Source organism: Falco rusticolus, chromosome 12, assembly GCF_015220075.1.
Source record: "Falco rusticolus isolate bFalRus1 chromosome 12, bFalRus1.pri, whole genome shotgun sequence".
NCBI classification, from domain to species: Eukaryota; Metazoa; Chordata; class Aves; order Falconiformes; family Falconidae; genus Falco; species Falco rusticolus.
In genome coordinates, this window is record NC_051198.1 from 13,488,424 (window position 1) to 13,509,058 (window position 20,635).

Below are 20,635 nucleotides of genomic sequence, written 5' to 3' on the forward strand. Positions count from 1 at the left end.
CCGGGGCCGCCGAGCCGGGCGCCCCCCAGGCGTCGGGGCGGCTTCCGTGGGGTCTGCCCCCGGCCGGCCTCGGCACCCCCCTCCCCGGGAAGGGGCGACCCCGGGAACCCCCTCCCGCCGCCGGGCCGGTGCGACGCCTCCCTCTGCCGGGCAGCGGCGGAGCGGCACGGCCCTGCCGCACAGATGTGCCGGTCCAGATGTGCCGCCCAGCCGCCGGCGGAGCGCAGCCGCAGGCAGGCCGGGCAGTTTCGTTCTCCTTTCCCTTGTGCGGCAGGGAGAGCAGGTGCAGCCCCCGGCGACACGAGCGAGGAGTCGAAGCCTTCGCCCCAGGGAACAGCCGACACCGGGCATGAGAATCTGCCCCCCACGCACCCGGCGCCAGCGGACCTGCGGGCAACTGCCCTTCTCTGACTTAGAAAGCCGATGCCCGGGATCCCCCCTTCCCAGCTCCACTTCTCAAGTTCTTTCCTAGCTCTCTAACGCGGCACTTTTGATTGTCAGCTCTACAGGTTATCACGCATTTATAATTTCTTCTTTTAAACACTAAACAAGTGCTTGGCTATAAAAAATAGCTGCTCCTTCACCCTCCTCTCCAAATAAAGGGTAGATGAAAGCTTTTTTTCAAAACAAGTACTTTGGGTCCTAACAGAGTAGAGATCTCACCAGTTAAACATGGGCAGAGAAATACAAAACACACACTCTCCTCTCCCACTTCTCCGCAGCACATCAGTCTCTCTGGCGGGTCGTGGCAGGCCTGCCAGATCTGCATTCTGCTGCACGGTGTCAGTGCCCTATCCCTCCCCCTTCTTCCACAAACCCAGGGGGACACAGGCACATTATCCACTTCTGCACTTAAACACGTGCAACACCAGCAGACGATGACTGGCAAAAGGTAGCTGGGACATGGGCACTTGCTATGTTCACCTTGGCTGCTTGAGAGCAGAAATGGTCTCAGTGTTTTCTTAATAGCTTCAGTACACCAGGTATAGCCTAAAGAAACCCATACTGTGTTACCAGACGCGGGCACCCACAGCATCTCTGACAGCAAAGCAACATTTTCCACTGCCTCTTGTCTGGAAGACACATCTACCCCACAGCAAAATGTAACCCCCTCTGAGGACACAACACAGCAACCTCTCTGCACAAAAAATGCCAATGTTTCACCTACCCTGAATGAGAACTTCGGTGAACTGTCTCTCCAGAGCTGCACAGGCAGTTGTCTGTGGACTTACGTCATGCTGACTAAAGAAGCCTCTCGCAGGTAGCGTTCAGGACATTCCCACAAATGGGAGCAAGAAACACCCTCTACCCCAAGCAGTCTTTCACCAGTAGAAACCACATCTCTATTGCTTTTGCCAGCACATTGGCATTGGGCAGGATGCAATTCTTCCCCATGCCCCATCTCTGCCCTCCTGATAACAGGCTGTAGCCATACAAGCAAGACTCCTAGCCATAGACCATGCTTAATGAACCGAGAGAGCATGGTGTGCATGGAGGGAGGGACTGGAAGCCTGGCACGACACTATTCAAGCAAGTAGAATAACTGTAACTCCAGTCAAAACATGGGCAAAACAGTAGGGCTTCTGGTTGATGGGAAGTATCACAAGATCTCCGAGTTAACCAGCACTTGTCTTGTTGCTTAAAAATAAGCACAGCAGCCTCAGCAGCACAGCATCCCTACCGCACTGCCATTGCTGTCTGACTACTGAACCTCCAAAGCCATCTTCTGCCACATCTTCCACTTACTGAGAGCCACTTACTATATCTCCCTCCCCTCTCTGAAGCTCATCTGAAATACGTACATATATTTCAAAAAAATCCAGTGCAAACCTGACATGGTGATAATTTTAAAAGCTATGCTGCTCATGTCAAATTATTCAACATCTGTCTTCATGTTCCCACAAAAATTAGCATAGGATGGTGGTTTCTGATGACACCTATAGTGAAATATTTTGACTTCTACCAGCAAGTTGCAAACAACCTGTCAGGAGGATAATGTCAGTTTTCTAGTACTGAATATTAAAGCCAATTGAGGGCTTATCTGGTGTGTGAAGCTACTGACCTGACCTAAAAACAGAGGCTGTAATGTCACAGGAGGGTGAATCTGACACACTACAGCTGGAGAACAGCAAGGCATTCTGAAGCACAGGGCTGGACAGATTTAATGCCTTGACCTTAATGACTTGCTAAAGAACTATGCAAATCTTGGGCCGACCCAGTCCTTCAGGGAGACTATTTCTATACAGCCCTCCAGCTACAAAACTCATTCCTGTAACCAAAGGGCTACAGCTTAAGCCACCACAGATTTAAGGGCTAGACAACAAGGGGAAATGGCTGAGCACAAAGGATATGTGTACATATATACACACACATACACATATATATCGTTTGGAGGGCTGCTGTGCTCATACATCACGTTTTCCAAACAGAACTGGCCAAGGAGTGACTCACAGGAGCCAGCTCCACCGCTACTTCACAGGAGCCAGCTCCACCGCTACTTTAGGTGGCAATCTGCTCAGCCGTTTCTGAGGGCACAGGGTGCACCGGGGTAACAGCAAGTAAGCTCAAGAGCTCGGTGGTTGGACTCCTGTTCCTGCTGGCAAAACAGCTATAGGCAGAGGCAGGGGAGACTGATCCCAGTCACCAGGCTCAGGGTTAACATTAGTGTGTCTGTACCCCCAGCAACGGGCAGCAAAAGACAGGCGTGCACACAGGTTGCAAGGTGTGAGGCGTCCTGCCTTGAAAACTCTAAAAAAGAGGTTTTACTTTACAGGTAAAAGGAGCAGGAAACAAATCATGTCATGCGTGCATGAAATGAAAAAGTGTAGATGTTTATAGCCTAAACCCAGGATATGTTTTACCATGACATTCCTCCATCACAGATGCAAGAAACATTCTTCCACTAGATTTTTTTGGCTGCCTGTAGTGGTATCTCACAGGTGATTCAGTGATGGTGTCTCTTTAAAGAAAGAGCTTTACTGGGTCATTTATTCCCCAACTCAGAGGCCAGGGCAGGGCTGCTCTGTATTGCAAGTGCTTCTCCCCCACCAGTTTCAAATGCCCAAAGCGATGCAGCCCATCCAGCCCCTCTGATCATGGTGCCAGGCAGCTTTCCCTGCTGCCCAGCCTAAACCTTCCTTTTATTCCCATTCCATCACCTCACTGTAGCCCCTCATGACACACTGTGATGACCATTCCTGAAATGCCTTTTCTGCAGGTGAATTATGAGAGGCAGGGGACAAAAGATCCCACTCTCTATTCAGCCTGAAAGGCTTCTGCTGATCAGCTGGACTGTGCTAGTTGCAAGACAACCCAGAAATGTTAATTATATACTGCATATGGAGTAAGCAAAGCAGCAGCCCTGTGAACCAGAGCTACACAAGTCCCAAAGTCTGCGAGGCTGACTAGGAAGCAAGAGGCATACTCTACACTTTGGACACCACCACCACCATCCACCACTCTTTTAGTCTAATATATAGCCTTTAAGTCTTCATAACTCCAAGCCTGGAACGGCAGGTCCCCTTTCTCCTTACCTCTTCCTTCCTCATTCCCCCTCCCCCCCCCAAATTCTGACATTTTCTAGAGTTCTGTTACAGCTTGCTCCTCATCTTGATCAGCAGCATTAACGCACCAGGATGGAAAGGCACATGCAGTTTGGGAAATGGGGCACCACAAAAGACTAACAGAAGTTGCCTTTTGGCAATTTGCTGAACCGCCTTCGGTATCAGGCCAGCCTTGTCTTACTGCAACAAACAAGGCTGAAAGGATGGGATCAGCTAATGAGAAGAGAGTTTCAGACACGCTTCAGTCATTACAACAAATGCCAATTTATTTAACAAGCCTCCTCAGGTAGTGGGCTAAAAGCACCTTGACTCTTAATTAAATTGCACCTCCACTGCAAATGCTCCTTTCCCAGAAACCCCCTTACACACATCTTATTTATACCATTCGTCTCAATAAACCTCTCCAACAACTCCGCTCTCCTAGACAGAGGTCTTTTGTGCACATCCATGTGGGTGTATTATTTAAAGGGTACATCACATGGATATTTTATCTTGTTTAATCTGATTTAATCTCAGCAGATTTACTAAAGTAAAATATATTTATAGACCCATATAGATGCCTCTTCCCATTCTCCATTGCCATAAATAAATATTCACAAGCAGAAAAACTGATCTGAAACATGATACTGGAGTTCCCTTAATTTCTACATTAAGTGCCACATGAGACCGACACTCACAACACAGAACGCTCAAGTACAGCTTAAAGCCATGGCAAGAGACTAACATTTAGGAATAACCAAGGTGGAAGGGACCAGCAGGACTAGTTCCTAATCCTGCTTTATTTATCCTGGCAAATGTAACAGTATCAATCCAGCTCTACTTGAGCCATCAATAACAAATCACATCCAAACAAACAGTGCTGACTGCACAAGGTATGAAATCAGTGCAGGGTAGTGGACTGAAGGCAGGATTGGGAAAGACAATATGAAAACTATGAGTCACTGTAGAAGTTTGTGGTGTGCTGATTCCACAAGATACTGCTCTGGGCTGCACTCAGCGACAGCGGCTTATTTAGGCTCCTGATGGTCTCAACAGATAGTCTGAAGAGGTAGGGGAGGGGAGAGGAAAAGAGACTGGATTTCTCCTTTGTATGGTTAAGTAAGAGAACAGCTAGAACTAGTGTACCATTTTGGCTTAAAAGGATGCCTTCATTTTAGTGCATGTCTATATATGTGCTTTCTTTTGTACACAGCTTCTCCAATCTCTCTCAGAGAGAAAAAGACAAAAACACCAGTAAGTTATTCTGAAGATCTAATTTAGCAGCAACTCTTATCAAATGCAAGTTCACTGAAGTGGATGAAAAAATACAACAGGCAATCTTCTAAAGCACATTTAAGCAAAACTGGTTTTAAGCTCTGTCCCTCCTGCTACGATCCTGAGCGGAGAGGCCATTCTACAGCAAGTGACAGCTACTCAGCAGCAAGCACGCTACAACAAAATAATGAAAGTTTAGCTAGAAGCAGACTACCTGTTTTAAAGGATTAAATAACCTGGCCTGACCAGGTTTCTGTACCACAAACTCATTCTGTTCCCCATCTTTCCAGCCTTCAGAGGGTCCTACAATTTTCCTCTGGACACGCAGATTAGGAGAAAACACATACACTGGGAGAAAGAAAGAAAAAAAAAAAAAGAAAGGATGCTAAGCACCCTCTGTTTAAAATGGTTGTTTTACCAAACGGACCCAAACTCAAATTAACATCCCAGCCCTCAAGGAGAAAGGAGGAATTGTTTCCATTAAAGAAATACATCATTAAAAAGTGACCTAAAAAGACTTACCCATAGTCAGTGAGACTGAACTGATCTTTGCCAGAGCTCACACAAGAGACTGGCTGCGTGCTGTTAAAAAAGGGGGAGCGGGGGGGCTGGATTCTCTCACTGGGGTCTCTCTTCAGCGCTCAGAGAGCCTGGCTTGTTAGAGGCAGAGGCATGCCTTCCAGAAGGACTTTACAGCAGCGCACAACTGAGTTGTAAGCCAAGATAAAGCCGGCTTGTTAGGAGAGGCAAGTCTTGTGGGTTGCTTTTATTTATTTTTTCCCCAGTATATTGGAAATGCAGATCTTGTAAAGCAAGAATCAAGAGCGGGCTGGGAGCGGGAAAGGGGGGCTGCACGGCTGGCTGAGGGAAATCCCGGCTGCTCCCTCAGCCCAGGGCCGGTGCTCCGAGGGGCCACGGGGTGCCCCCCCAGCCCCTGCCACCCCCGCTGCCCTCGGACGCCGAGGGGCGGTGGGCGCCAGCCCTCTCATGAGGGGCCGCCCCAGCTTGCCATCTGCCACCCTGCCTGCACACAAGGAGAAGGGGTAAGCACCGTAACTGCAAAATTAATAAGAGGGGGGGAAAAAAATCCAGCAGCTCGACATCGGCTCTGCCACAGACCACCACCCACCCGCCCGCCCGCCACGATCTTAAGAAGAAAATCAGCAGCAAAGTTCAATGGGGTGAAAAGCTGCCTCTCCCCTAGCACCCCCCCGGCAGGGGAGGGAGCCCGGCGGGGCCGGCCGAGGGGCCGGCGGGGGACGCCGGGGCAGGGCGGCGGGCGGCCCCGGGCAGCAAGGGGACGCCCGGCACCGACCCCGGCAGGAGGCCAAGCCGCCGGGGCCCCGCGGGTGGGCGCCCTCCGTCCTGCCCCTGCCCCGAAGCGGCTGCAACGCGCCGGCGCTCCCAGCGCCGGGTCTGCCGGGCCGGCACCGGCGTGGCGTCCCCACGCGAGGCGGGTGGCGAGAAGGGCGGCCGGGCTGGGCCGCGGAGTCGCCCCCCGCCGCAACTCTGGCGCCCCCCGGCTCGGGGCGCGGCCAGCCCGGCGGCGGCCTCGCCAGCGGTCCCTGCGGGCCACCTCGGCGGACCCGTGAATCGGAGGCGGCCGGAGGGTTACGGGCAGGAATTACGAAGTAGCTACAGGCGCTGGAAGCCCCATTGCTGCATCAGTCTCTCCGCTCAGGCTGCGACGAGCTTCGCCGGCATCATTTACTTTCTCCTGCAGGTGCTTTTTAACTTTGATCCCACCACCGCCGTCTGCGCCCTTGCTCTCCCCCCCCCCCAACAGCGACCGCGACAACGTCTCTTACCGTAAACCCCTTGTCCCCTGCTGTACACCGGCACCAGAGACAGGAATAAAAAACAGATCATCTCCATCTTCAAGGCAGAGCCTTCATCGCCGGCGAAGAAAAGCAGCCAAAACAGCCCCGGCAGCATCCGGCGGGGAGCGAGGAGCGGGCGACAGCCTCCCGAAACGCCACCCCATGCGCCCCGCTCCGCGCCGGGCACCGGCGCCCCTCGGGCGGAGGAAGGGACCCCCCAGCCCGGGGCCGCCTGGGGGTAAAATTTAAAAGGAGAAAAAAAAAAAAAAAAAAAGGAGGGAGAGAGCGAGGGAAGGCGGCAGGGAGGGCAGGAGAGCGGAGCGCCGCTTCCCGCTTCCCCTCTCCAGGTTGCTCGAAGATCTCCGGGAGAACGGGCAGCCGCGCCCGCGCTCCGGGCACAGGAAGGCCAGCTCGGGGCAGCGGGCACCGGGCAGGGGCAGGGTCCGGGCCAGCCCAGCGCTGCCCCCCGCCCCCCGCAGGAAAGGGGGTTTCTTTGTTCAGCGGGAGCTGCCGAGCGCTGCCCCAAGTCCCGCGCTGCCCCAAGTGCTGCCAACTTGGGAGAGTCCTCGCCCTCCCTCCGCCCGCCGAGGCTCTGGCCGCAGCCCCAGGAGCGAACGGGGAGAAGGAGAAGGAGGTGGAGAAAAGGGAGGGGGGGGGGGGGAAGCGGGGGGGAGGGGGTAGGAGCCAGCTGCTGAAAGGCGGAGGGAGGGATAGGTGATTCCCTCTCCTCTTTTCTTGATCTTCTAGCGGGGAGGGGATTGTTGTAATTAATCAAATCCAGGAAGGATTTTATTTTTTTTTTATAGCGGCTCCCAAGAGCTCCCCCAGCTGCACTGCATCGCCCCAGCCAGCCTGAAGGGAGAAGCAAACGAGGAGCAGGCAGACCACGCACCCTCGCTCCGCCTGCAGCTCAGCCCGGCTCTCCTCTCCTCCTCCCCAGCCTGCCAGGTCCTTGTCCCTTCAAAACTTTCCCTGATGTTGTGAGCTGGGCTCGGGTGGGCGCTTCGCCTCCGCTGCTTGCCTGCTCCGCCCGCCTCGCAGATGATTTGCAGTTGAAGAGAGCTCCCTCGACGGCTGCCGGAGCTCCTGGTGGGAATCAACAGAGGCTGTAGCTGGCAGGGAGCCGACGAGGAAAGACAAGAACCTGGAGAAAGTTGGGTTACTCTTGCCAGACGCCGGCTGGAAACCGTTTGGCAGGTCCCTGCCCCACCGGTTTTCCCCGAAACGCCAAAATCTGCAAAAGTTGCCGGGAGCGTCACCGCTGCCCAGCCAGCTCCCGGCGCCGCGCGCCGCTCCGCCGCCCCCCGGGCTGGCCGGGGCCGCCTCGCCCCTCCCTGCCCCCTGCCCTGCCGGGCGCGCCGCGGCTTCTTCCCCTTTGGCTTTCCAGGTTTTTCCCCTCCCCTCTTCACCATTTCATTCCCCTTTGGGGAAAAGAAAAAAAAAAGAAAAAGGAGCCAATTAAAGCAGCCGTGCTCGGAAGAGCCCTGCCTCCTGCCCAATTCTGCGAGCCTCCCCTCGCCCCGGCCCAATTAGAGACAGCACCGCAGGGCTGGGGAGGACAAGGGTCTTGCTTCGGGCGGAGAGATCAGCCGTCAGCCCGGGGTCCCTCCATCCTCAGGACACTCGCGGCAAGGTCGGCTTCTCCCGGGTGGGACTTGAGATGCGAAAAGCCTAGGGGCAGGGGGCTCTGGGGGCGTCTTCTGGCTTGCACGGGCAGCGAGCCGGGGGTGGGGGGCAGCGCGAGTTGTCGGTGGGGGGGGGGGTTCTCCTGTGCCGGCGCTGGCTGGTGCCGAGAAAGTTTTTTGGCTCCCCCCCCAGGTAGGTTGCAGGCTGGCGGGGCTGCCTTGTGCATGCTGCTCGGGAGCGGCGCGGCGGCGGTGCTGCGCGGGCCCCCAGCTCGGTGCGTGGCTGCGGGGACCGGCGGTGTCCGTGGGGCTGCCGGCCCCGGGCGGTGCTGACGCCCGGAGCTGAACGCGGAGCGGCGGAACTGTGCGCTTCCCCCGGAGCAGGGCCCGGGGCTAGACCTCCGGCCGGGAGGAGGAAGATGCTGCACGACCGCTCCGGGCATCACCACCGGCACCGGGGGGCTGCATCAGCGCCCGGGGAGCGCCGGTGCGGAGCCCTCCTATCTCCATCTGCTTTGCTACGGAGATAAAGCGCTTCTTCGGGGGAGCCTAGACCCGCTTGCCCCGCGGGGATCCGGAGCCGCCGAGCCCACCCGTGCCCGGCTCGGGGCCGTAAACGAAGCCAGCGCCGTGGACCCCCCCCGCTTCGCCAGGCGTGCCGCTCCCGGGGGCGGGCGGGCTCCGGCGCGCCGCTCTCCCTCCCGCGCCGGGCCCGCCGGGGCTCCCCAGGATGGGCTGATGCGCCCCGTCACTCCGCGACACCGGGTCCCCTCCGCCTCTAACGCGGGGCCGGTCCCTGCGTGCCCTCCCGCCTCGGCCACGCGTGGGCTTGGCGGCCCCACGCCGCTCATGATGCCCTGCTGCTGCGCGCTGCCCCCGGCGCTGCCGGCTCCGCATCCCGGCCGCTTGCGCCTAGGGGTAGCGGATGGAAACCCGCACCTCAGCGGGCTCTGGGGCGCCGTGTGAACAGGTCACTCCCTGGATAAAAATGTAATAATAATAAAAAAAAAAGTGTCTATGTATAGACAGGGAGATGGCCCAGAGAGCGGCAGGCTGCTCAGGCATGCTCTAACAAGCAATTAATAGATATAGCCGCTAATTAGTAAGCAGTTATTCCTCCTGTAAATGGTGCTCAGCTGGAAAGAAAAGCGGTAGCGCACCAGGAGGGGAGCGGAGTTACGGGCAGGGCAGCTTCACCCCAGTGACCAGCATCCCTGCGCGCAGGAGGCAAGGCAGGCGGATTTCCCACTGGACCCTATTCCCTTACTTGTCAGGATGTCGCCAGTGTAAAACTGCTTTGTTTGCGTTTGGGGTCTTTCCCCTCCCCCCCCCCCCCTTTTTTTTTTCCTATAAGCGACCTAAGGGAACATTTACCAAGAAACTGTGGGCTTCGCACCCTGAGGTGTCCTGAATTGAGCAAGTTTATTTTTTAATACAATAAACTCTTATCTGAGAAGGATTTAATCCTTCCTGCAGTGGCTGGCAGCAACATTAATAAAGGGCATAGAAGGAGGCAGCCAGCACTAGAAGACAGGCAGAGCAGCCCCTTTGCCAGGGCATGGAGAAAAGCAGGAGCTGATGATGATAAGACAAAGCAAAATTGTCAGCATCTGCATGAAACAGGCTGAAAGCAACACAAGGAAACGAGATGAAGAGATGCTTGCAGATCCAGGAAACTTCATGAGGGTAAAAAAAATATGGAGACACGAGTCTTGTTTTTTCTGCTCAAAATTCTGAAATAGGCTTATTTATGGGGTATTTTATAGCCTTTCCCTTAATTTTTTTTCTCAGGGATTCTCATTAGATTATGGAATAGTGCCTCAGAGTGAGAACGAGTATGAGTTACATATCTGGATAATGAGTCTAAAAAAAATAAATCCCTCAAATGTGTGTTTCACACCCCTTTCTTTGTGTTAGCATTCAATGCACATGCTCATGTTTCACTGGCACAAATGCTTATGAAAAATGAATTTCCAAGTAAACTGCCAAAGTATGTGAAACAACCCAGCTTTCTCTTAGCAAATACAAGAATTTGTGCCAAAAGTACCTTTGAACTCATCCAATTAGGGAGCAGTAAAAAACATAAAGTGAGGCTGTTTGTGAGCAGCCCTTTGAATTAAAGGGAAAAATAATTTTATAATAAATAATTAGAAAGAGCTGTCATCTGTCCATGGATATTCTGAGTGGAAATAAAAATACTGCCAAAATCCAAGCACATAACTGCATTTGCTAAGTAAGGTAATTAATAATTACTGGTTGAGGCCTAATAAATCGTAACATTCATGACTATGGTGTTTCTGATGGGTGACAGCAACCCAGCACTCCCATGCATGCTTGCTAAGCAATCTACTTGTCATAAGCAAACCATACCCTGTAGTGATTCTACTTGTCAAAAAGCAAAGATGAGGGATGTCTTTCCTCCCTCCAGTCTCTTTCTGCAGAACATATTTGTCCCATCTTTCCAGCTCAGAGTCAGTGTCTCCGGTCTGTTCTCAAGACCCCACTTGTCAGATTAATCCTGTCTCTTTGAAATATTTATACATACTACATCACCTATATTTCACAGCAATGTTAAGAGGTAGACAGTCTCTGGGACAGATGCGGTGTTGAAAGAGAGCAAATCATATGCAGCACAATGTCACCAGGCAAGAGGCGACTGAAGAACTGTGTGAGGCCAAGGTCCAGTTGCAAGAACATTAATTCTCTTTGTGTCAATGTTTTCATGCTATAGTCTGGTGCAGTCTGTCATTTATTTCTTTTCTGGGTAGATGCAGCTGTCTCTGGGCCCCAATGATCTGTGAGCTTGTGGCCTGACATTTCTTTCACCTCTTTCCTGTTCATTTTCTTCTCAGCACCACATCCAAGAATGTCTCCAGGATCCCTGAAGTTTGATCTCTTCCTACACACACATACGGAAGTGAGTACAGCCCAGCTGGAAGCTTTGCTGCAGCATTTCCCTTGCTGTGGCTTACTAGTAGGGAGTAGAAATTGAAAGTAAAAAGGGAAAAGGAATGCAATGGGGCACCTTAATGGCAATGGGCAAAGCCAGGGTGACTCCAAATGCTGCAAGGGAGGTGCAAATCGAGAAGGGGAAAGCCAAAGGACTCTTTAGCGCTGCAGCAGAGCTGTTATCAGGGAGATGGGAAAACAAGGGAATTCTAACTGCAGCATAGGTCTGCATCGAGGAGCTGAGCAGAGAGGGTTGCTCCTGCGATGCTGCTGTGCCGGGCTGGGGGGGGGGGGGGGGGGGGCAGGCTCTGCAGCAGTGCAGAACAGGGGCAAGTGTCTGACCCCGGGCAGTGAGATAGGGCAGCAGGAAAGCCAGAGAGGGGGAACTGGGAAAGGCAAGGAAAAGCCAGTGTGTGGAGCGAAGGGGGAGCCCTGTTGGACTGCTGTAAACAGACTAGTGGCAACAGCAAAGCAGGAACTTCTGGAAGATGGGAAAGCATGGGCAAAGCTGCAATGACAGGATGCAGTTAAACTCTCCACTGCCTATTTTCTTTCTGTTTAATTTGTCTTCACAGGAAAACTGTAAAAAAAAAAAGAAAATAATTAAAAAATGCTAGTTTGTCATTATGAAGTGCTGGAATCAGCATCTCTTTGGGGAAAAATTTCCCCCTTGCCTAGAGAGTACTTCCCACCATCCTTAACACTAGGTTGGTGCTGCTACTGTCCAAATCCTCCTGGGTATCTCCTGCTTCCAGTATGAAGCATGCCAAGACAGGGCTATAAATCCCAAGGGATCTGCTTTGCTGTCCTCAGTTTTCCTCATCTCCACTCCAGGGAATACACCTATGCTGTGCTCGCTTTCTTCCCAGATGCATTTTACAGCACTCGTAGTACCTCTGAGCCTCTTGTGTTTTCTTTGCTTTTTTGATTAGCTCTCCTTATCACAACGAGTGTTTGGTACTGAATGGAGTGATGAACAGGGAGTCCCTCTCTATTCCTGACCCAAGGTATTCATCCTGCCTGAGCTTTACCACCCTTCCTTCCTGCACTTCCCTAGTGCAGCAAGTCTCAGGGCCATGCTGCAATTTCTGGCAGCTGGTTGCTGTCGGATTGGATTTTGCTTTTTCTGCCTGTACCCATTTATACTTTGACAAACCTCTGTTTCCTCATTAAGGCTTATATGAAAGCCACTGCAATCCCTTGCCCCTATGATCTCAATGTGTGGCCACTCTTTCCTCAGCTCAAGCACTCACCAACCTCACCCCACCTCCCACAACTCCATCTCACTTCGTGTGCACTAAATCCACAGGCTTTTAACTCAACATTTTCTACCAATCTCTATGCTTTTTAGCTTATATATCTAGTTTGCCAGAGATCCTGCTGGTTTTTTGCTCTTGTGCTTTAGGACAGATTGGGGCTGGTACAGGGTTGCAGACAAGTGTCTTGGCATCACTGGGAATATCTTTTTCCTGTTTCACCCTTTCTTTGATCTTTTTTTCCTCTCTGCCTCCTTCTCCTCCTGCATTCATGCTTTATTCTTCTTTCCCGCCCTCTCTTTCAAGTGTAAAAAGTGAGTTGAAAAAACATCAAGCTGGTGCTGGTCAAAATAACTTGTTCTTCTTTTCTTCCACTTCCCTTCATTGCCTCAGCCCCCCTTTCCCAGCACAGGTTTCCCAGAGTGCTCTGGAGGGGGATGCTTTTTCACAGAGAGCAGATACAAAGGGTTTGGACATGATTCTTCCCTGTTCATGCTCTCTGCCACTGCCAGCAAAGGGTGCATCAATTGCAGATTTTGTCAGTGCCAGGCAGATGATCTCAAATGTGTGATCTCTGCCCTGTGGCAGAGGTGGTGGTGCTAGGGAGGGTAAAGGAGCTGCTCCTGAAGACGATGCCTTGAGCCAGAGGGTTGTGTTTGCACCAGGAGACTGTGCTACTTGAATTTCCCTTGAGAGGTTTTAAACACAGCTCACAGCCTGGGGATGATTGATTGACATGAGTAAAATCATGACTACATGGGACAACTCTCAGATGGGACTTTGCTGTTTAGACCTTGATGGAGACAGCCTTTGGCCACAGCACATTATGTCTTCCATAGCCTGACATGGGGAGGAAGCCATGCTGCAGAGTCACTTTTGTGGGAGCACACAGGCAAGGCTGTGGGCTTACGTGTCCTGAGACCTCTTGGTAGTGAGGAAACATCCCAGCTAGTAACTCCTCACTTCAGTTACCCAGTGGCCACACTTGTTTTTGGAAAGCTGGTCTATTATCAATACATTGACTTAAAATTGCACACAAGTTCCTCAAGACCCTGTTTGTCCCCAGACAGAGCCATCCTCACTTCAGGAAGGTGAGCATCTGTATTTTGGATGTAAAAAAGGAAGCTGTAGAGAAAACCATTTTTCTGCCAGAATCTCCCCTCGCTGATCCTGGACCACAAGAGCTGGGAGACTTGGTTACAGAAAGATTCAAGTGTGCCAGGCAGGCTGCAGAAAAAAGCTTGCAATTCAATGCCTCAAGCAACCCCACTGCTTTCTGGGGAGCCATATATTGTTCATCAGTGGTGCAGCTCTCCACCAGCCTCTCACTGTAATGTGAAAATGAAAAAAATTGGAAATCCAAAGCTGTCAGGAGCTGCCACCATTCAAACAGCCTGGGCAGTCAGACCTTTACTGGTATAGGCTTTGTTTCACCCAGGAGAATGGGCATGCAGCCCCCAGCTCACCTGGGCATCGCTGGCTGTTTTGGCTGGAGATCATGGAGTCAGCCCAGTTCCTGGAGGAGGCTTCCTCCTGCGCTCTTTTTTGCAGTTCTCCAGCTGATGGCTATTTCTCTTCGCTACCACAAATCCACTCTCCCAGCCTGACACACCTTCCCTCTGCCCAGACTCCTTCCAGGAGAACTGTAAATAAGCACAGCTTCAACCAGAGTTTTGGAAATCATGGGGCCACGGCTCTTGTTGGAATTATAGTGGCTCCAGCCTACCTACCTCCTCCAGAGGTACTCAAAGCTGGATGTGGTCACTCGAGTTTTAGTTCAAAATAACTTTTATGGCCTGTTTCACTGTCACACCTTGCTCTGCTGGTACCTGTAGCCCAGGGTGGCAGGTGAATCCATCAGGGGGTTTCCAGGCTTAAGGAGAGAAGGGAAGGAGTTGCCTCACTGGGCAATGCACGTGTCAGTGCCCATGAACTTTCTTGTTTTGGATCTGTAAGCTGGTGAGGTCTGAAGGGATAGAGTGCTGCAAGTCGCACTGCCGTGAGGGTGGACTCTGAGATCATCTGCTAAAAATCTGGGTCTCTCAGCCCTCTTACACTCCCCAGCAGTCTGCACAGATACTACTTTCATATACATTATTTCATCTCCGTGTTTTGATCCTCTATGACTTAAGAGGAAACTTGGATTCCTGAAGTCCAAGTGTCAAGCAATGTGCAACGCAAAAAATCAAGGGTAGTTGGCCCTTCTGACTTAATCCAAAAGCCACTGTCTTCTTCTGACCCAAATCTAGCCCATGGTGCAAAACTAGCCCACAAGGTTCGGCTCCTCTAAGTGAGTTTGAGAATGAAGCCTCTATGGTTAACTTGTGCAGAAGTTTCCTTGTTGGGCGCTATATACAGACTATGAACTACCCTTACAAGTTACTATTGCTTTTTCATTTTCAGGTGGTGTTGGCCACTGCTGGAGCACTTGACTCAAGAATCCAGTGATTTTTATCTTTGTGTGAACCTGTATGTGTACACAGACACAGACACAGACACACACACACATCCTTTTCCTTCCTATCTCATTCCTATTAAAAATTACAGCGTCATTTTTAATAAGTCACCTGTTCGAGTCAATATACCTTAAACAATTCTTTGCACAAATCCAGAACTTGCAAAAGATATGTGCAAATAAAACATTTGGAACTGTGCCTGCTGAAGGGATGCTTTAAAGCACAACAACCCCCCTCCAGGTGTTGCTGCTCCCTCCTTACCTTTGCGGTGGGTCTGAAACACAATTCCATGTTGCCTCTATGCTTAAAAATACATCCGTAAGGTGCAGTGGCATCTTTGTCTTTTCTCTGTAACTTGATCCACTTTAGAAAATCCATGGTGAAAGACTGTTTAAACTTACCATGACCATTTATAACACAATTCTCTAGAAAACAAGAGTTAGAAGGGCCATTACTGTAAAACTAAGTAACGTGAGATGGTACATACAAGAAATTAACAGGAAAACCCTGTTGGGAGGAAATGTTAGAAACACCAATGGCATTTACCAGTGTGTTTTTAATTTGAGCTGCTCTAATAATTTCAGAAAAGATGGGGCTGGGGCTACCTGGGGACACAATGCAGGTGTGTGGGTGCCGTGCAGCACTGAAGCACGGCTGGTGCAAGGGCACATTTTACCAGCAGAGCTGGTCTTGCCAGGACCACCCGTCTCCCCACTGTCCCAAGCAAAGTGACAAATGAATCCACACTCACACAGACAGGTGTTGCTGGTGTAGCTGTCTCAGTCGTGAATTGCACCCCTGATCAAAAGTGAGTGTCAGGGAGCGCTCCCTGTGTAAGGAGCAGGGGGTGAAACACAAACTCGGGGTGTGAGTGGCCCAAACGCAGGCAGCGAGGCAGAGGCATGAGCAGAGCTGGAACAGACACTTTCTTCCTCATTTCAGCTCATTGCAGGCAGCCAGCACTGCCTCTGAACTGTGTATTCTGATGTATAATTACCTGCTTATTAGCTGGCTAGCTCATCACGCCGAGAAAGTTAGTGGGAATGTGGAGCAAAGACACTTCTCCTCTCCCTGTCTTTCAGGCCAGAGAAGAAACAATAGATCACACAATGCGCTGGGAACCTCCACCTCCTCCACCCTTTATAGGCTGGCAGAGGTTGAAGTTTGATTCTGTTACATCTAGTCCTCAGAAGAAAGATGAAAAGAGCTAATCATGCTAGCCTGATAGTAAAGCCAGGGACTGCGATGGCCATGGCTATTGCTGCTTCCAGAGTGACATGCTGGGCACACATGGCTGACGGGTGACCTCACACTGTGCCATGAAGATGTTGGGAGCAACCAGCTTTACTGCACACCATCGCTCAGTACCTCATTGCACACCATCGCTCAGTACCTCACAGGGGGGGAGGAATATAACACAGAATGTAAAGCCAAATACAGGCACACTGGAGGCTGGATAGGGCTGGATTTACCTATTGTGCAGGCAGCACTTTTTTTAAAGCTTGAAAACGTAATCCCCTCTGTTGCAACCTCCCTCTAGAGGCTCACCAGGCACTACTGTATTTTCATGCACAACCCCTCATGTCTTGAATGTTGCACACTCGCCCCGTGGGTTTCCGAAGAAGTTTCTCCATGCAGCTCCTCAGGTGGCTGCACTCCACTGAAGGATGAATCGATTCTTCTTGCTAAACCAACACCTGCATCCAAACTTCCCTGGGAAAACCAGATGAGGGTTTTGAGTAACAGCAGCAGACTTCCCTATTAGTGAAGTCAAGAAGGAAAATTAGTGGAAGGCAGCATAATTTTTATATGGACCAAATTATTCACAGATTACAGACACAGAAGAAACACTGCTGGTCTGACCTGTTCTAATCAGAGCACATTGTGAGGAACAAGCTCCAGTCCTGATTTCTGAGAAGCCTATAATAAACCATTCATTTGTATTTCACACAGAGCAGTGCCATGTTCCATCAGGATGCACAAACTGGTAATCTGAAGGAACAATAGGCATTTGGGATCTGATTTACAGCTGCTCAGTAGCCCTCAGAGTTGCAGGTAAGCCACAATATCTGAGTTGCTGGAAGGTTTCATGGCATGTGACACTGGCACTGAGGAATAAATGCCTCTGATTTTCCCTTTCTGATTTTTCCTGGTCTCTGGCATCAGGACTGAGTGAGATAAGAGCCATCTTGAGGAAGGACTGGAGAAACAAGCAAGATCCAGGAGAGAGGGAGAAGCAGGTGGGAAGCCAGGGCAGGACTGACCTAGGAATTAATGGTGCTGGGCAGAGAAAGGAGGGTGTGGGAAATAGCCAGAAGGAGGGACAAAACTGGGACACTGGGACAGCTTGAAGCCTGGGAAGAGAAGCAAGGACTGCTGGAAAGATGCTGAGGGCAAGCGGTCAACTGAAACTTGGGGAAAGCCAGGCACTGCTGGGGCAGGGACTGAGGACTGGGCTGAAATGTGGTCCTGGGCCATGGGCAAGGGGGGTGAGGCTTGGAGGGGTGGCTGGGCAGTGTCCCCACGACCTGGTAGCATAGTCCCTTCTTTCTGTCCAGTCAGCCCTTATTTTTCTGCATCCCACCTTCTGGCACCCCCTCACTGGCTTCGTGCCCTGCCAGAATTCACTTACGGTCCTGCCCTTGCAGGCGGCCAGAGGGGTTGGAGGGGCTGATAGGAAGGTGAAGGGAGGAAGGGGATAAAATGCACCTCCCTCTGCCTGAGGAGCCAGTTCAGCTACCCTGGACATACCCGGTCCTGGGGATAATGTGGAGTTTGACCACCTTAGCTGACAGGGAGTGAGCTCATCCCTGCTCCAAACATCCTGTGTGAAGTGTCCTCTTCATTCACCGTGTCTGGAAAAAGTACCTCTGAGCCCACATAAACAGCAGACATTTTGATGGAAGGTGCCTGAGAAATAATATTTCACAGGAACCAAGAGATGCCTGTCTCTCTGGAAAATGAGCATTGTCTGATCAAGAAATTACCAACAGAAATTTCTCATATTAACAGTTTTCTTTTATTTTTTTCCTTGCTTGTCTTGGTGGAGAATCACATTTCATTCTCAAACCGCAGTTCTACATTTATCATCCCTGATTTAGTAAATTGCCTTTTGCAGAAACAGTGTGGAACCTACCTTTATTTAAGACTTTGCAGGATAATGTGTTTATGTTGGACTCAGAGAGGGTCACAAAAAAGTGGCAGATGCTGAAAACATATTAAAATGGAGGTAATGTAAATGATTTTAGAATCAAAATATTCCTTCTCAAGTAATTTAACACTTTCAGAAAATATTATATTGTCACTGAGGCTTAAATCTAAAATCTTGAAGCAAGAGGAATTTTATTGTCTTCTTTATTTTTTTCTTAACAGGGATCAAAATCAACGTTTCAATAAGCCTCTCTCTGTAGCCAAAATAGAAGGAGGTGAAGATACCTCTATAATCAGAGTTGGCTCAAGGCTTATCAGCAGGTTAGGCACAATTTAATTTTGCAGCCCAAGGATTTTCTCTTCACCCTTGGGCAGGCAAAATTCAGCTGCGGGGCAGCAGCAGTGTGGGTCCCTCCTGGGATGTTTCTCTTTTTCTACCACCTTGATACCACACAGCTTGGTGGGGGGAAAGGCTGAAGAGTTGGCTTGTGCCTGCTGCAGCTGCAACCATCCCCATCCCTTCCAGCCCAGGCAAACTGGGCTACTGGTTGCCCCGGGCAGGTTCCCACCTTTGGTAGCTTTGCCCGTGCCCATGCCTGAAACCAGCCCTGTCGGTAATAAGGCAGAGAAATGTGCATCTGCAAAGCAGAGCTTGGAATCACTATCTTACAGCTGCAGATGTAGCCTCCCACTTAAATGAAAGGATGCAGATAATTGGGTTGTCTTGTATAAAACAAATTCTTCTGCCTTATAAAATGTAGCTAGTACACATGATGCAATCTCGCTGTGCCAGGCTGGAAAGGGGGGTGTATTGGGAATGGGAATGGCTTACCCCAAGCAGGAGGGAACTTCTCCTGTGCCCTTAGCACACACAGCTAAACTTCAGGGGACCGTGACGTTCACACGCATGCCCCCTTCCCATTTGAGCTCCATGGGGATACGATCAAGCTGATGATTTCCAGAGAAATCAATAAGAAAGGTAGAGGGCATCAACATAATCATTAATAATTTCTCTCAATTATAATCTAGTTTCTTCAAGTACAGCTGTTGCTGGAGCCTCCAGCCTGAATTAATGATACGGAAAATCTGAAGGACAGTGAACAACGTATTTGTGAGCTAGAGGGATGTGAACAACAGTAAACAAAAAGGAAAATGTCAAAGGGGTTAAATCTTTAATAAACCACTGCTCCCATATCGTTTGATAAGCTCTCCTTCAGATGTTTCACAAACATTCTGCCTTGCTTTCAGAATCAGCCTGGTCTTTTCCAAGCTAAACACATTTCACAAGACAAAATTGTGGAGGAACAGAAGTAGGCCTTTAAAAGAGAAATAGATTGTAACCTTATTCTTAGATTTTAAAAGCAATAACATGAATGCAAGATTACACATTCCTCGTAGCTGGGCTTCCTCATTCCTAGTAGGTACACAGCCTGCCCTGTGTTCAGCACACAAGTTGCTGATGTTCAGTAGTTTCTGCTGTTCAGGCTGTGAATCAAGCAGGTACATTTTGCAGTTGTTAATACTAAGAGTAATAATATACACACACATGCATCCACCCACATAAGCACAGAGAGGTTAATACCGATCTAAAAATATTTTGTATGGCAGAAAGAACATGAAAACATCATCAGCAGAGTTGTTGGAAAACAGCAGCAGTTAATGGGAGGTTTGTAGTCTTGGGCACACGAGTGCAGGATTTAATCTGTGTTCATCTGTCCAGCCTGGGCAAACACTGTATTTACCTCTTTTACAGTACTTATCAAGTGCTTTGGGATGAAAAAGGCCCCGGTCCCTGTAAGTCTTAAATAAAGTAGCCAGCAATGCAGATGAAAAAAGCACATTTATGAAGCCGAGGAAGGAAATGGTAAGTTCTCTTAGTCCTGATTTCACATTACAGGTGCATTTTTGTTACTTTTGGATTTGCCAAGAGTGACTCAAAATGCAGAATTCTAATCCCCCCAAGACGCAGAGACAATCCATCACTGATGAAGGGGAAATGCTGAATTCCCAGTATCTAGCCCTCTCTAAGAAAGCCTGTCGGCTGTGTAATGCAAACTAATCTGTTCCAAGCATCAGCTTTTTGTTTCTTGCCCTGGTGCACACATATCTGGGGGGGGAGGGGGGGGGGAAGGCGTATCATCCACACGTATCAATGACTGCTGGAGTAAAAATAGCTACTACATCGAGATGTAGTTGGAGAAAGGTGGGACTGCCCTGCAATTCTCTGGGTGAGCTGCAGCTGAGATCGCTCCAGAACTAACAGAAATAAAATACTGCACAGAAGGCAAAAATCAGGGCATGTTTTTAACCGGCTGGGGGCGGGGGGGAAGTAGCTGTAGATTCTGGCTGGGGAAGCAGATGGCAGTGAATTACGAGAACAGGGCACTGCTGCTGCTGCAGCCGCTGCTGCAACTGCCACAGCTCAGCTCTTCCCATCTGACAGAAGGGCCTCTGGGCAGCCAGAGATGAGTCAGACTCGTGTGTGTTGTACAGGCATCTCTGGAGAACCCCAGTTTTTCCCTTTCATTTGTGTCATGCTGCTTCAGGGTTTGAAATGAGTTG

At 50.5% G+C, this 20,635-nt stretch overlaps 1 protein-coding gene and 1 long non-coding RNA gene across 3 annotated transcripts in view; one reads left to right on the plus strand and one right to left on the minus strand.

The window, feature by feature from the left end:
* Positions 1 to 6,869, minus strand: part of MDGA1 (MAM domain containing glycosylphosphatidylinositol anchor 1) — a 157,345-nt gene extending 150,476 nt beyond the window's left edge. For both annotated transcript variants that reach the window (XR_005107025.1, XM_037405792.1), the window contains exon 1: positions 6,626 to 6,869. Coding sequence is in view for 1 of the 2 variants with exons in the window: in XM_037405792.1 (XP_037261689.1) it covers positions 6,626 to 6,752 (127 nt within the window). In the remaining variant the exon portion in view is untranslated. The remainder of the gene's footprint in view (positions 1 to 6,625) is intronic.
* On the plus strand, positions 6,117 to 15,362 carry LOC119156232. The gene is made up of 4 exons (XR_005107026.1): positions 6,117 to 6,540; positions 7,444 to 8,270; positions 11,115 to 11,179; positions 14,871 to 15,362. It is a non-coding gene; the product is annotated as an uncharacterized LOC119156232 (long non-coding RNA).
* The last annotated feature ends 5,273 nt before the right edge of the window (positions 15,363 to 20,635 follow it).